A 14,868-nucleotide genomic window follows, 5' to 3' on the forward strand; every position below is an offset into this window, starting at 1 on the left:
ATAAAGCATGTCTCAAACTTGGCTACTCGTGTGCCAATGCTAGGTCTAGTCTACATTTGCTAAACCAGACTGAAACCTGACTACAGCACACCACTGTGTAACCTGTGGACAAACTGTGCATGACAAGGCAGGGGGACAGCAGCAGATGACATGCAGGAAGCTAAATTGGTCTCTGTGTATATTTTCTGGATTTGCGAACAAGTTGCTTTTAATGTGCCGTATCTTGCAATCATACCCAGTGAAGTCAGTTTCATAGCATGGAAAACATCGAGGCATGTGAGTGGGCACTCCTTTTTCTGTCCAAGGTTCAAATCAGACAAAGTGTGAAAGGTGGAAAGAGAAATATCTGTCAACTATGAATGAACTTAGAGGAATTTTTCAAGCAGTGTGAATTGAATAGACATGATATCTAGTTAGTCTGCATGTTTTATCCTGTTGGTTAAAGGCTTCAGGAAGGGCATGTAGAGTGCATGAACTTTTGGCCTGTGTGAAAACACTGGTAGCAGCTGACTGTCTTATCAGATGACCGTAAAGTGCCTGTGGATGAGAATCTTTAAAAAATCCTCAATAAAATTGATTTTGGCTATAGGTCAAAGTTTGTGGGCTATGGAATAACAATGTTCTGTTTGTTCTTTTTTGTCCTGATTTTTAAAAAGACATTTAAAGTCACTTTTGCTAAAATCGCTTAATGGCCATTCACCCAAAAGCTCTCTGCCACATCTACTCCTTCTGCCACTCTCTCACCTTCTCTGTACCTCTGTCTCGCCCTCTCTGCCCCACTGTGGGGAAAGAACTAGGTTAACTGGATGCATGTGTGGAGGCGGTCACCAATGCTCCAGCTCTCACGAATACCAGCTGCTTCTTTACCCTACCACCAGCACCCCCCACCCCACGCCCACACACCAATCTCTGGTGGGCACAGAAGACCATCAGATGGTCTTGCAAGCGAGAAAACCAGCTGGTCTATAGGGAGGCTAGGATGAATGACCAGGACAGAACCTGCAGGCCACCCCACCCCCTCCTCTCCAGCGTCTCCTAGCAACACACATCAACTCACAGCTCAACATTATCAACAGAGTCTGAATGTAAACAACAAACATTTTTTAAGGTTTTCTCTGCAACAACATTCTGCCTTTTTTTTGAAACACACATCAGTGCCCCAATAATATGACATTTTGATGTCTTGCCTTTACTTATATAATTTGTGGCTGTAAACTATTTAATAATTCTAAGTTAACCAGTCTACCCAGAACAGAACCGAAGCATATATAATAAGCTTTAAGACTTCTGTACCTGTTCTTTTCCAAGTCACATACATAGTGTGTCCTCTTTTCTGAAGGGCATAATTGACAAGAAGGTTGATTTGGTTATACGTTGTCTTACTGGCAATATATGGTATGACTTTTCTTTGCAAAGCATTTCACCCGGTTTTCTGGGCACATGGACTGCCAGAGTTCTCATTCCAGCAACAGAACTTTGCTCACGTGAGCACTTCCAAAATGATCCCAGGGTAAAAGAAGGAAGTTACGTTTGCAGTTAGCTAGCTCCTTTCATTTGGTTTTCACAGTAGGAATGCTCCTGTCTAATTCTTCATTCAGATCAGCCATGTTAATGAAGAATGAAACAGGAGCATCCTTACTGTGAAAACCAAATGAAAAGACTTGGATCGAAAGCTGAACGTGGATCCTGCGGGAAGCAATACTTTTAGTAATCAATAGTGGGGGGGAAACAGAAAATCTTGGTTCATATCTGTTTTATAATTGAAGCTTTTAAGCATGTATAGGCCCATGCCCTGAATTGATCAAATTTAGACTTCGGGAAAGATCTGCAACAAAACCGATCATAATAGAAGACCATGAGACAACCATCAGAGTTACCAAACCATTTCTTTACGCAGTATAATATTAAATGACTTAGACAAAACAGATATTTTAAACTGACCTACATGTATCTCCCACGTTATACACAAAGATGTTTAATTAGATGTTTCAATGACATTAAATGGAAATATGGGTGATAATGAGGTTTTCTACGTATATGTGTCCTGGCCACATCATTCTGAATCATATCCTCAGCACCCATAGAGGACGAATCCACGTGACGTCTTCGATGACGCACGCCTGTTCGTCTGGGCCATCTGAGCCAGGGCGCACGTGGGAGAAATTGTGCAGCCTCAGAAGATGAAATCCCCAAGGCTCTGTGAGTACGAACTATGAAGAATGCAGGAATATTTTTGAAACTTATCGGCTAGCAAAAAGCTAGGAGGCTAGAGAAAGGTACAGAGAAATCTCCCATTCACTCTTTCCCTCCATCTCCCCACACTCCAGTGTAGGTCACATGAGGGTCTCAAATTGAAGGCTGAGGCAACACAACTCAAGGATTACTGCTTCCGGGTTACATGTTAGGAAAGCAGACAGACCGCGCAGAGTTTGCACTTGTGTCAAGGACGAGGTTTCACCCCGCACATCTGCTTTTAGTGTTGGGTCACTGTTGTTACTCTGCATGTACAGGAAATACACGGAGAACACGTGCAGATAGCATTTGTATCATTTCAGCTAAATAGTGCATCTTATTGTACACTGTGTCATTACATTTGTCATATCTGTGCTATGATGATATGCAGTGACCTAAGTTAAGGAGAATAGCTCATTCCTTGATGTCAGAGGATCTAATGTCAGTTTGTCATTTTTTAAAATGACCATATATGGGTCAAGTGATTCATGTAGGATCAACATAATACGATTGACTCTTGACCTGATCCAACCTCATCAACTAAGGATATACAAGTGCCTATTAAATGCAATTATTAATGTGTGTGGTGACAAATAAGCTAAGAGTTATCTGGGTGAGTCGCCTACTGAAAGCATGTCAGCACACTTTCACAGAGAATGAGAGAAAGAAAAAGGTAGAGAGAGACTCCCACAGGTTTGACCTCCATGACAATTTGGAATACACTGCAGCCATGGCTGCAGAAAGACTAGTCTGTAACACTGTAACCCTGTAACATTGTAACCTTTCCCCCTGTCTCACTGCCTGGGTTAACCCTGTTTAATCACTTGTTATAGTTACACCTGTATAATGCTGTATGCAAACTGAAACATGGATGGTCATATTTAACAAGCCAGTCTGAGAGGACTGCCAGAGGGTTTTTTTTTTCTTTCCAAACTGACAAAAAATATGAAAGATGAAATCATGAAAAACGCAAATCAGGCCAATTAACAACACTAACTATTATTGTATTTTTGGAGCATGTGCATTTGAATATATGCCATTAGGATACCCAGATTTACAGCATTTCATATGAAGTTTCTTCCAATGCCTAAAAAATTATTTTTAGGTAGTGTTTAAAAAAATGATTGAATGTAAGGGGAGAACCGATACACATTTACAGAGACAAGTATTTATGAACAAAATCACTTTATTTTAAATATTAACCTTCATATTTTAAAGTAATTAAATAAGAAATGTAACTGCAAAACCATAATGTATTTGTAGAATGAATACAGCTTTTGGTTGACACTCTTATCCAAAGCAATTTACATAAGTTATTTTTTAAAAAGGTTTTGTTCCCTATGCATATGTTTGCAAAGTTGAGGAACAGCTACAAATTTAAGCAGTTCACCACTGCAACTGATGTGGTTTTAAATACCCGCCCTTCCACTTCCCTTTCCAGTGATGGGCAGCCAAAAGCCATAGCTAGCTGCAGCATCACCTGCACAACGGGCAGTGGGTGGGACCTGAGGCAGTGACACCTTCGTGCTTATTTGGCTATGAGCCACGCCCATGTCTGTTGTGAAGGGAACATAAGTGCAGGGACCGACTGGTGCTCAAGGCAGACTGCTGAAGTGAGAGGTATAAAAGTGAATTAAAAAGATGAAAAATGTCTAATCGATAATAGCACTTCACTCTGAATTGCATCGGAAAAATAGTATAAAAGTATTACAAGAGACAGCAAGAGAGAGAGAGCAAAAGAGAGCGAGAGAGAGAACAGAGACCATTATGAGACCATGGACTAGCAGCAGCTGCCTAGCAACCAAGCAAGCCAGTCGCCAGCAGAGGTTTGGCCCTTGTTGCCATGGTGAACACATGAAGACACATGCTAAGCTCGCTATAGTGTGTTTAGGCACAAAAAGTGAGTTAGAAAGAAAAACAAAACAAAACAAAAAAAACCAACAACACGAACATTTTAGCATCATAGTTCCACTTCTGCTAGTCTAACAGTTTGCTAATTTTTTTTCAAGCCCATAGGGCTAGTCTGTTTTTTTTCTTTTCTTCTCCTGTGTCAACCTAAATAAGGTAAACTAGAAAACTTAATACGGAGCCATTCATATTCTGTCCAGTCCTTTTTTGTGCTTTTAATTTGTATTTTTAGAAGATTTATTTAGATGCACCTCAGTGAGTCTGCCCCACTGAGGAGAGCCCTTATGATTCCTGCTTCCACTGCAGCTCTGAAACAGGCCTTGGGTGACCCACGCAGGGCCTTGGGGCCAGATCAGGACAAGCTGACTGCGAGCATGATGTTTAAGATGCAGCCAAGGCATCTGATGGATGTCAGCATGCGGAGGCTTAAGGGTACAGCATGTCGAAGTTTCGCCGTCTAAATGACCAGGTAGGCAAAATAGCAGCATTCGTGTCTGATGTAATCCCGGCAGGGAGAGATTAGACATGACCAAGGTTTTTCAAATCACTGACAGGGTTGTTAGAAATGAATGCTTTTTATAATTTTACAGCACATCAGTGTGTGAGTGATTATAAAAAGCTGATATCTGTCTATAAAGTGTCCTTGAGTTTAAGAAAGGCACTATATAACTAATAATAATAATAATAATAATAATAATAATAATAATAAGCAGAGAAGGAGACAGAGTAAAGGAATTGTCACATCTTTGTGAGTAATGACAATTGTAGCAAACAGAATGAAGTCTTTGGCAAAAACAGGCCTGTGTTGTGGTTCAGGCAGAACTATGGTCTTGGACCAGGGGCAGGCAGAGAATCTGCCTCAGTGTAACACTAGAGCCTAAATAAAATGGCTTTATTACTACACCAGCACTCTTATCAACTACTGTCAATCTAAGAGGATGAACTTTTCATTTAGCAGTCTCTACCATCTTGACTATGATACAAAAGGTAAATTGGAACAAAAACAACTCTTTGAACATGAAATTCAATATATGTCCAATATATTATTAATGCAATACTGTTAACCTAAGTTGTTGACAGACTCAATTTGATGATGTCCTGTCCTCTTAATGTTCAAATATCAACAGCCTGTTTGCTGAAATTGCTCCTAAACAAGGAAGTCCTGACTCACTCTTTAATTAAATAATTAATTAATCATTAATTAACTAAATAAATCTGCCATGCAGCAGACTACAAAGACCACATTTGACAAAATATTTCTTAAAACCATCTTAACTGCACACTTGTTCAATAATTACATGGACCAGCTTACACTGGATGCTTTACAATCATGAATAGAGTATTAGCCAGCATGCAACATGTGTCAAAATGTGTGGTGAATCTGGCATTTGCACACACATTTACAGAACCTAATGTGTATTTTTCAGCCAATAATAATCAGTACAGTAGGTCAGCATGTGTGAATGAGGGTCCCTGCTGTGCTTGAGACAAGCTTCTGATTGGCTGCACAACTGTTTGTGCAGACACCACTCGCCTCTGAGTACTCACATTAGGGCCAGGCCCAGGTAGTTGGCTGTACTGCCCCAGTACATTGGGTTGTCCATGACGTTAAAAGGGAAGTCAGTCACCTTCTCTTCCATTAGGATTCCAAAGTAGTCCCCTGCGGAAACAAAAAAGGACTCCTTCAGCCAATAGCAAGACGCTGGGACAAACAAGCAACCTTTGGCCAAATTCTGTACATGCCTCGCCAATCTCTGAAGAGTATTTATTCTTGTTAAATACAGTTCCAGAGTATCGTTTTGGTAAAGTGGCCTGTGGTTTGCTCCTGGTTCTGGGTGTCATGGACTCTCATTCAGTTGCACGAAATCATTCACTTTTTGGTAAAATATGATATATTAAGTACAATGACAAACAATACATTTCAGATCCCAATGCCACAAAAATAAAAAATGTAGTTCGCACACTACCAGAAAAGATCAGGAAAATCCAATTTTATTATTTATTTTGAGATTTTGATCAATTTTATTTATTCTATTGTCAGTACTCATCTCTGCATGTAAGCCAAAACATTTGCTCTTGATTTATTGGTTGAGATCAGCTCATACTAATGGAATAAAATTGATCAAAACTTCTGCTGGATTTTCCTGAGCTTATTTGGTAGTGTGCAGGCTACATTCATTATTTTTGTGGACACACTACTATTTGTTTCATGCACCTACCGCAAATGTTTTTGTTCGTTTTCTTGAATTGAGTGCTACTACACCCCTTTTTTTCAGATTGCAGATGGTTAAAATGCCACCAAAATGCAACTGGATTAAAACACAAATGAAGCATATTTCCTTGTTCCAACATCTTATTTGGCCAATCTTTTTAAGAGTAATGCCATCATGCTTTCACTGGCACAGCAGCTGTGTTACAACATGAGAACAAAGGGAACAAATCTAAAAATGACCTGTAACTGATCACAGAGGGCAAGCCTTAGGGACGAAGCAGCAACAAAAACCCCAGCTAAACCACATTCCTGCTCACTTTGGTAGAAACTGGAGCTTGTGAAGGGCTATTAATACGCTTCATATCCATGGCAACTCCTGCCTGACACACAGTAAAACAAGAAAATTGATCTCTGTTCAATCTTTTAACTAGTTCCTAGTAAGTAGTAAAAAAAAAAAAAAAAAAAAAGGTTTTATTTATCTCTGACTTGCTTTTTATCTTTTCACACCTGTCTCCTGCCCTCCTCCTGCCTCCTATTTCAGGTCAGTCATACAAGACAAGGTTGACTCACCTGGTTAAGACTTTTCTAGGCCACATTTTAAAAGAAGTGGAGCAGTCTTTATGGATGCTGCATAACCAGGGCCTGGATGTGAGGTCCCCTTCCGCACACGCGGTAGTGGGCATAAACAAACACAAACATACGGTCTTCTTCTCACTGACCCAGTTCAGGACAAAGGTCCAGCTATAACATACCTGGTTAGCAAAGGCTCCAGGCCTGCCCGAACTCATTTCTCATTTCCAGACTGAAGGCATGAATTAGTTTAGGTTGCATAAGGTTGGATGTGAAGCAGCAGAGCTTGTATGAGTGGACATATATAAACAAATAATTTGTCACCTGTTCTCAATACAACAACGGCTTCTTTCACTAAACAAATAAAACACTGCCAACCTACTTTTTTTTTTCTTTGTCAAAGGAAAAAAGGAACAAGACAGAGAGACCAGGTGGGATTAATAAGACTCTCGGAGGCCTTTCGGCATTCGTAAATTCATTCATTTATTCATTCGTTCCTTTCCTTTCTTTTTCCAGGTGGGAAGAGGGAGTAATAGAACTCTACATAACTGTGAATGATGGCATATCAAGGTTTTTGTAACACTGTTGGCCCGAGTGCTGCAGGGCGTGGCGCAGGACGCACAGACGTCCTCGATCACGTGAAACACACACTACACGACAGGCGCTCACAAACGTTGACAGTGAACATTACTACACGGTTTACATTTAACAAAGTACACACTAACAAAGGTGATCACACAAACACAGACGTTACGGCTATCGCAAATAGTTACACTGACGGATGTTGACGTTAAACGACTTACGTAGCGACAATGACCAGCAAACGAAGTTCTCACGGACATGGGTTTAAATAGACACGGCAACATTTGACCGTACCGTACCACGTGACTTATGGGGAAGGAACAGTCCGTGACAGTTTTTTAATATGTATACTCAATTTTCATAGCAGCTTCGGATGATCTTTCATATAACTTTTATCCAGGTCTCCAAAAGTTAAATTTTCTTATGAATCAATGGGTAATTCATTTTGAGAGAGGAGTACCTAATTAGCTATTGCTTTATATTTCTTGGCAGAATAAAAATGAGCTAATCTTCACCCATCCTTGACAACCACACAACACATACTGCCATGAACAGAAGACCCATGACCAATACAGAGAGCGATCAAGTGGGTGGCAACAGTCAATGCCAGTCAATGCTCAGCAAACGTTTCTCTAAAACTATTAGAAAGCATTGGCTATGCGAACATTTCACTGACACATCACCGAGATTTACATTTGCAGGACTTAACAGATGCTCTTCTCCAGGACAACTTGCATATATTTATCAATATGACAGTACAGGTGCTCCCTGGGAACTGACCCTACGATGTTGCTAGCACATTTCTACTTGCTCTACCAGATGAGTGACAGAGTTTTGGAAGAGGAACTGAAGAGGAATTTCTGACTTGTTCACCACACTGATTCTGGGGACATTTCAGAGAAAGAGAAAAGCAGGACTTTTTTTTCCACCAAAAATTGGAAGGGCCCTGGACTTGGCTGCCAACACAGAAGAATGCAATAAGTGTAATGACCCTAATGAAGTTTAAAAATCTAAATAAATAAATACATTAATTATTATTATTATTATTATTATTATTATTAATAATAATAATAATAAAAAGCACTTCCCTTCTTAATTGCACTAAGGCAACTAAAGAGGCAACTCAACCACAAATGCTGTGTCAGTCTTTCTCTGGACAGTGGCAAGGTAATGATAGATTTATGTCAACCTTAACTGGAACTAAAGTTTCACTTAGGAATGCATCACTTTTCTCTGATCTAAATATCTGGCATATCTAAATATCAAACTGATTCCATCTCTGCACTCTGTGTCTGAAAGTGCAGGGCACGCAAAGCAATAAGCATGTGCATTCAATCCAAAGTCATTCATACTGCATTACTACTATACATTGTTACAGTGTACCCATGAATCCATTACCAATAACATAAATGAACACATTACTTTTCAGACTATTTAGATCAACTGATGTCATAGATCAACATATTTGAAAAAGAAGAAAAAAAACAAAACAGTCATTAGGAAATTCAACCAGTGCAACATTTGTACATTTCAATGCAATGTTCACATTTAGTTCGTTAGAAGCACCTAAGTTGTACCTACACATACAGGCTACTTTATTACGTATGTCTGTTTTAGAAGTATAGTCTACATTACATATTGTAATCCATCTGTTGAAATGCACAGACACTACCTACACTGTTCATCTCTAGTTAGTTTCACTGCTCTCATTTGGGTGGTGGACCCATGTCAGTGCAGCTTGAGTGCTGACAGGCCAGTGGCCTGGTTGTGGGGGTCCAGATGGTACTGGTTTATCAGGCTCTACACTGCTGCAACTTTTAGGCTCCATGTCAGTGTCGGCTTCAGAGTGATCCACCACTGGAAGCTATCTGGCCTGCAGCAGTTATATGGCATGAAACTGACTGTTAGAGGGCAGCTAACATTATTCTTGTCATTGATAAGCAATCCAACTGTACACCAGCAAAGTGTACCTACATGTTTCTAAAATGTTTCTAATAAAGTAGCTGGTGAGTGTATATTATAAATATTCTGTAATATACTGTGCATTTTTTCAATAAACTGGCTGATGAGTATTACAACCTCTCCTTTTAGTGTACTGTAAGTGTTCAGAAACAAAAGTATCTACAACTCCCTTATTATAACATATTATCATTATTAGTTACATTTATATATCATCTTTCTCGAACTTAGGGATGCTTTACAGACAAATACAATCACTCAAAACAGCTTTTACAATCACTCACACACATCGATGAGAAGCAGCAGCCAACTTGTGCATAGCATACTATCGGAAACCACAGCCCCCTGGCGGACTGCACCAGGTGCAGGGGATGGCAGGAGGTTAAGACCAGAACAGAGCACCAACCATCATGGACATACTTGCACACATACATACATACATACATACACACACACACACACACACACACACACACACACACACACACACACACACACACACACACACACACACACACACACACACACACACACACACACACATATATAGACTTTCTTCTTTGGTTCTTTCTCCACTTATCAGGTTCTAATCCATTAGAAGCCTCACAGGAGGAGGGATGAGTAGGGGTGGGGGACAGGGTTGGGTTGAGGACACTATGTAGATGTGAATATGGACTGCAGCACTATGATTATGGCTTGCAGTGGAAATGTGGGCTCTGTGAGACCAGATGGTGATTTGGGAAGTTCAGAGATTCTAAAATGAATTGCAGTATCCATGATACTATACATATGCTTTTTTATATGTGCTGGAATATAATACTAACCAATAATTAGTAAATTATATAGCAGTCTGACTACACTTAAAGTATTAAAGAGCTGGATAAATTATTAAGTGGGTGGATGGATGACTGCACCTCTGAAAGCTTCATACAACAACAAACCTAACAACACCCCCCCTCCCCAACAGTCTAACAACAAAAAACAATAGCAACACAACAATAAAAACATTCTAACAACAAAAACACAACAACCTAACAACAAAAAGAACACCACCAACCTAACAACAAAAAAACACCTAACAACAAAAATAATTGTAACACTTTTTCAAGGTGATCAAAGGGAGATTAATACAAGCTGATGAACAGATGACATACAGAAAAACCCAAGGATAAATAATTAATGCACAATATGAATAAATAAATAAACTACATGAGTAATTAATGAGCAAGGGGACCCATGCTGTGTTTTTTTCAGCTGATTTAAAACATCTGCGAAATGCTGTTTCCTTAACAAACCGGTCGACTGAGCAGGGAGTGGAATGTGAGTAGATAGCACCTACCGAGGAAGGTTCCAGTGAAACCTAGGGCCAGGAAGCTGGCCACGACCAGCAGGGAGCCCACAGCCATCAGAGAGGCCCCGACGTAGTACATGTGCACCCCGTCCAGCAGCTCCAACCGAGGCTGGCCCTTCATCGCCACGGTAATGCTGGCAGGAGAATGGAGGATAGGTGGCAGTTAGGCTCAGGATGGTGTGCTCCTCATTCAGGCCTTGCGATTGGCCTTTTATTCAAGTTCGCACCAAGATAAAAACCTTGCCAAGTTCATAAAGTACAGCATTATATGAACGGTATTAAACAGGATTGAGATAGGGAGTCAGGGAAAAGGTCACTGACCCTGGAACTGACACAAGAAAATGAAAGGTGTGAAGGAGATTTGATAGAGAAGTAGGTCAAGCGATAATGGCACACTGTAGATGCATGATGGTTCAGGGACTGAAGGGAAATGCGAAACAAACATGGAGGTGGTGTGACTGTTGGCACCAACACGTTTAGCTGACAGCTTAGCAGTAGTCAAAACAGATATTCATTGAGATGGAGAAACCCAAATGTGGTGGAGGGCCACTATAATTGTTAGTTTTATTGCAAAAGAAGCAACATTATACATCCTGTATTAGTTTGCTCTTCAGTGTTGACCAGAATACATTGGGTTCCTTTTCTGAGTTTTGGTTCGTCTTAAAGTTTCTTCCTCTAGTACTTATGAAGTTTCTCACTGACAGTGTCAGTGTAGGCTTGATCATTAGAGGCCCGGACCTCTGACGCTTTGGTTTATCATTAGTTTATCATTTGGTTTATCATTAGGGGCCTGGACCTCTGATACCTTTAGTCTCACAATAATTTAGCGTGGTTGGTCAACTCCATCTGTAAGTCTTCACCAGAAATGTATGTAGTTTTGGTAAGACAAACTGTGACAGGTATGCCTGGCTAACAAGTAGCCTGCAGCATACACACCGCATTTGATTTGTGAACTGTAGTTGCATTTTGAGGACTGCCGACTTTTAGAATTTTAGTATTTTAGAAGCAAACAATATTTATTTATATATTTTATGCCCTGCACAGCACTGCTATTTGACATAACTATATGAAGTGCTTTCACTGCTGTAATTCCCAGTGGTGATGGTGTAAGCAAAGCCATTAAGCTTTTACCACCTAATTTTTTTAATTTATGACACCTAGCTCTTGCATCTAGTGGCCTTTCAAAGAAATACAGAGTCACTTTGTGCTTGCCCTATATCTAGACAGGTTTGCTTTGCATGCACATACGTTAGTGATGACTCATTCTGGCCACTGGGGCAGAGGCTGTCTGCCAAGCAAAGACAGGTAAGACGCTTCTGTTAAAGGGGACATCCTGGTGACTTAATTTCCAAGCACAGGCAGGGCACCTCCTCTTCCAGCACCTCGCATGCAGAGAGCAGAACGCGGAGGCTGGCGTACACCCACTGGCACAGTGGGAGGTGACTTTATAGGAGCAGCAGGAGAGTTCGCAGCTCATCTGAGCAAACATCTTGATTCCGGACTGCAGTATGGGGGGGGGGTTAAGTCTGCACACTTGCATGACACAAAAGCTACAAGCCAAGCCTTTGGGGCCTAAGCCCTAGGTTCTGCCCTTCTGAAAGCTGCCTGACTGTGTAGCCAGACATTTCAGGAATTAGGAAAGAGAGTGAGAAAAAAAAAAGAGAGAGAGAGAGAGAGAGAGAGAGAGAGAGAGGATGGACAAGTGAGTGGAGGCAGTGTGCTTCTTTTCTAGGTCCATGAATCAGGCTAATAGTGGGGGCTTCACATCATGCTGCTCTAGCTAGATCAGGCTGAAAGAAAGACAGAATGAAAGTCAGGCCATGTTTCTTCATTAACATCACAAGTGTTAAATTAAATGTGCAAAGATTTAAATCCCAGCTGCTTCATACTTATGTATCTAACCGAGGGATCCTCAAGAACACGACTGTCACTAGGGAGGGGTTACTGGGTCAAATTCCTCCTGTGCAGTAGCATTCTGCTGATAAACACCATAGTCTAGCAGGCAAAGACATGCTGGCAGGCAAAAAGTAAGACAGACTGATGAAAAATACTCATTAGGTTTAGCTTTGTTCTTCTATCTTTGTTACGTCTACTTCACCTGAGTCTCCTAGTTTATGACTCACATATTATCAGACCAAGTGAAGGAATGATTTTATTCTGCTATTATATTATTGTCACAGAATGCTTGGCTTTGCAGTCATGTGTTGCACAATGAATCCCATTTTTCAAAAAATCCAACATGCTCTTCAGAACTCTTCTCATTGCATCGCAATTAGGCTGGATTTCACTATAGTCTTATGAAAAAGACTAAGACTCACAAGCTGAAGCATCATGACTGGTCTAAGTAATTTCTAAAGACAAGATTTCTCAAAGGTTTAATGACAGTTGAAACAAGAGTGACAGCAGATGGACCAGCTGAGTGAACCTGTGCAAGGACCACAAATGGACACAGGGTACTAGTTTGAGAGAGACAGCAGTGAGAGGTACAGATGTGGGCTGGTAGCATTAATTCTGAGCTAACTGGACCTTTTTGTGTTGACAATGGACTGATAGTCAACTCACAAACCTATTGTCACTTTCAAGAAGACACTTTCTTCAAACAGTGGTACAGGAAGTGGTCAGCACCATTCAATAAGGACATGATCTTTATGCAGGATAATGCTACATTGCATACATCAAGGTACTCCACTGACTGGCTATGAAACAAAGGCATCAAAGATGATAGAATGATGACCTCTTGCCCTTCTTTTTTAACGAATACAGGAATACATAGGATCCACCATGTATTAATTATAAAGAAAATAAGGAAATAAAGGAATAAAAAATAAAATGATATACAAAAATACTCCTATTCATTTTTACCTCCAGGTCTTAGAATGAGTGTACAGCATTTGGATCAGTTTAATTACGTTCCTGGTTTCTAGACATTACAAACTACCAACTTTAATATATTGTCTTATTGGTTTATATAGGATTTCTGGTAAACACAACTAGGAGTGAGTAACAATTTGTTTACAATATGCATGAGGCTAAGCAACATACAGATGAAGTAATATTAGTGAATAATACAAATTAATGAAGGATAAGTAATGAACAAAATAATGCGACAACAGGTATTTCTAAAATAACAGGAGCACACATCACAATTTGTAGATTATATTAAAATCACCATACATTATTTGACATCACAGTAGATTAATTGTTGTTACTCTGTGAATATGTGGGATGAGCAAAGTTACTTGCCCTGGTAGGAATTTGAGTCTAATGAAATGTATGGTTTTCTTTACTATATCCAGTCTTGTAAGAGCTTTTCACCTTACCATCCATCACTTTAGGACTCATTAGGGAGAGGGGGTTGAGGGTAAGGAGCCAGGCCATCTTGATAGTTGGACCATTTATGGTTTTGTCGCTAATCCTCAAGGCACCAGCGTGTCCCAGGTATGATCTGTGACCCAGGGGTGGAAGAGAGCCTCCCTTTAGTGTTCTGTGTTGGCAGCCAAGTCCAGGGCCCTTCCAATTTTTGGTGGAAAAAAAAGTCCTGCTTTTCTCTTTCTCTGAAATGTCCCCAGAATCAGTGTGGTGAACAAGTCAGAAATTCCTCTTCAGTTCCTCTTCCAAAACTCTGTCACTCATCTGGTAGAGCAAGTTAGAACTTGATCGGGGGAATAATTTTTAATCTATCTTCACTACATCAGATACATGGACACTCAAGTGCTTAGCCCTTTATACAGTCAATAGTCAACAAAACGACACAACACTGACACAAAACTAGAAGCTCGAAAAACCATAAAGTGGGGTATTTACAAAGAAATCTGCTCAGGTGACCAAAAAGTGTGGTATATACCTAAACATCTGCCCAGTTGACCATAAAGTGTGGTATATACCAAGGAGATCCACTGACCCCACTGTTATTAGGTGATGCAATTGCAAAATAAATTATGCAACAGATATAATCTGGGATGATCTCAGGTTGCTTCTTTGCATCTGTAAAATCTAATTTATTTATACATAATCATTAGTAGAGACCTTTATTATTTAAAAATGCGACCAAGAC

The 14,868-nt window shown here is 40.2% G+C and overlaps 1 protein-coding gene across 1 annotated transcript in view; it reads right to left on the minus strand.

Annotated features, from left to right (window-relative positions):
* The window catches only part of pemt (phosphatidylethanolamine N-methyltransferase), a 50,044-nt gene that overhangs the window by 10,341 nt on the left and 24,835 nt on the right, over positions 1–14,868 (minus strand). Inside the window, exons 4-5 of the mRNA XM_027005084.2 lie at positions 10,803–10,948; positions 5,689–5,800 (exon numbers count right to left, since the gene is read on the minus strand). Of these exons, the coding sequence (XP_026860885.2) occupies positions 5,689–5,800; positions 10,803–10,948 (258 nt within the window). The remainder of the gene's footprint in view (positions 1–5,688; positions 5,801–10,802; positions 10,949–14,868) is intronic.

Source organism: Electrophorus electricus, chromosome 14 (genome assembly GCF_013358815.1).
Source record: "Electrophorus electricus isolate fEleEle1 chromosome 14, fEleEle1.pri, whole genome shotgun sequence".
NCBI lineage: Eukaryota > Metazoa > Chordata > Actinopteri > Gymnotiformes > Gymnotidae > Electrophorus > Electrophorus electricus.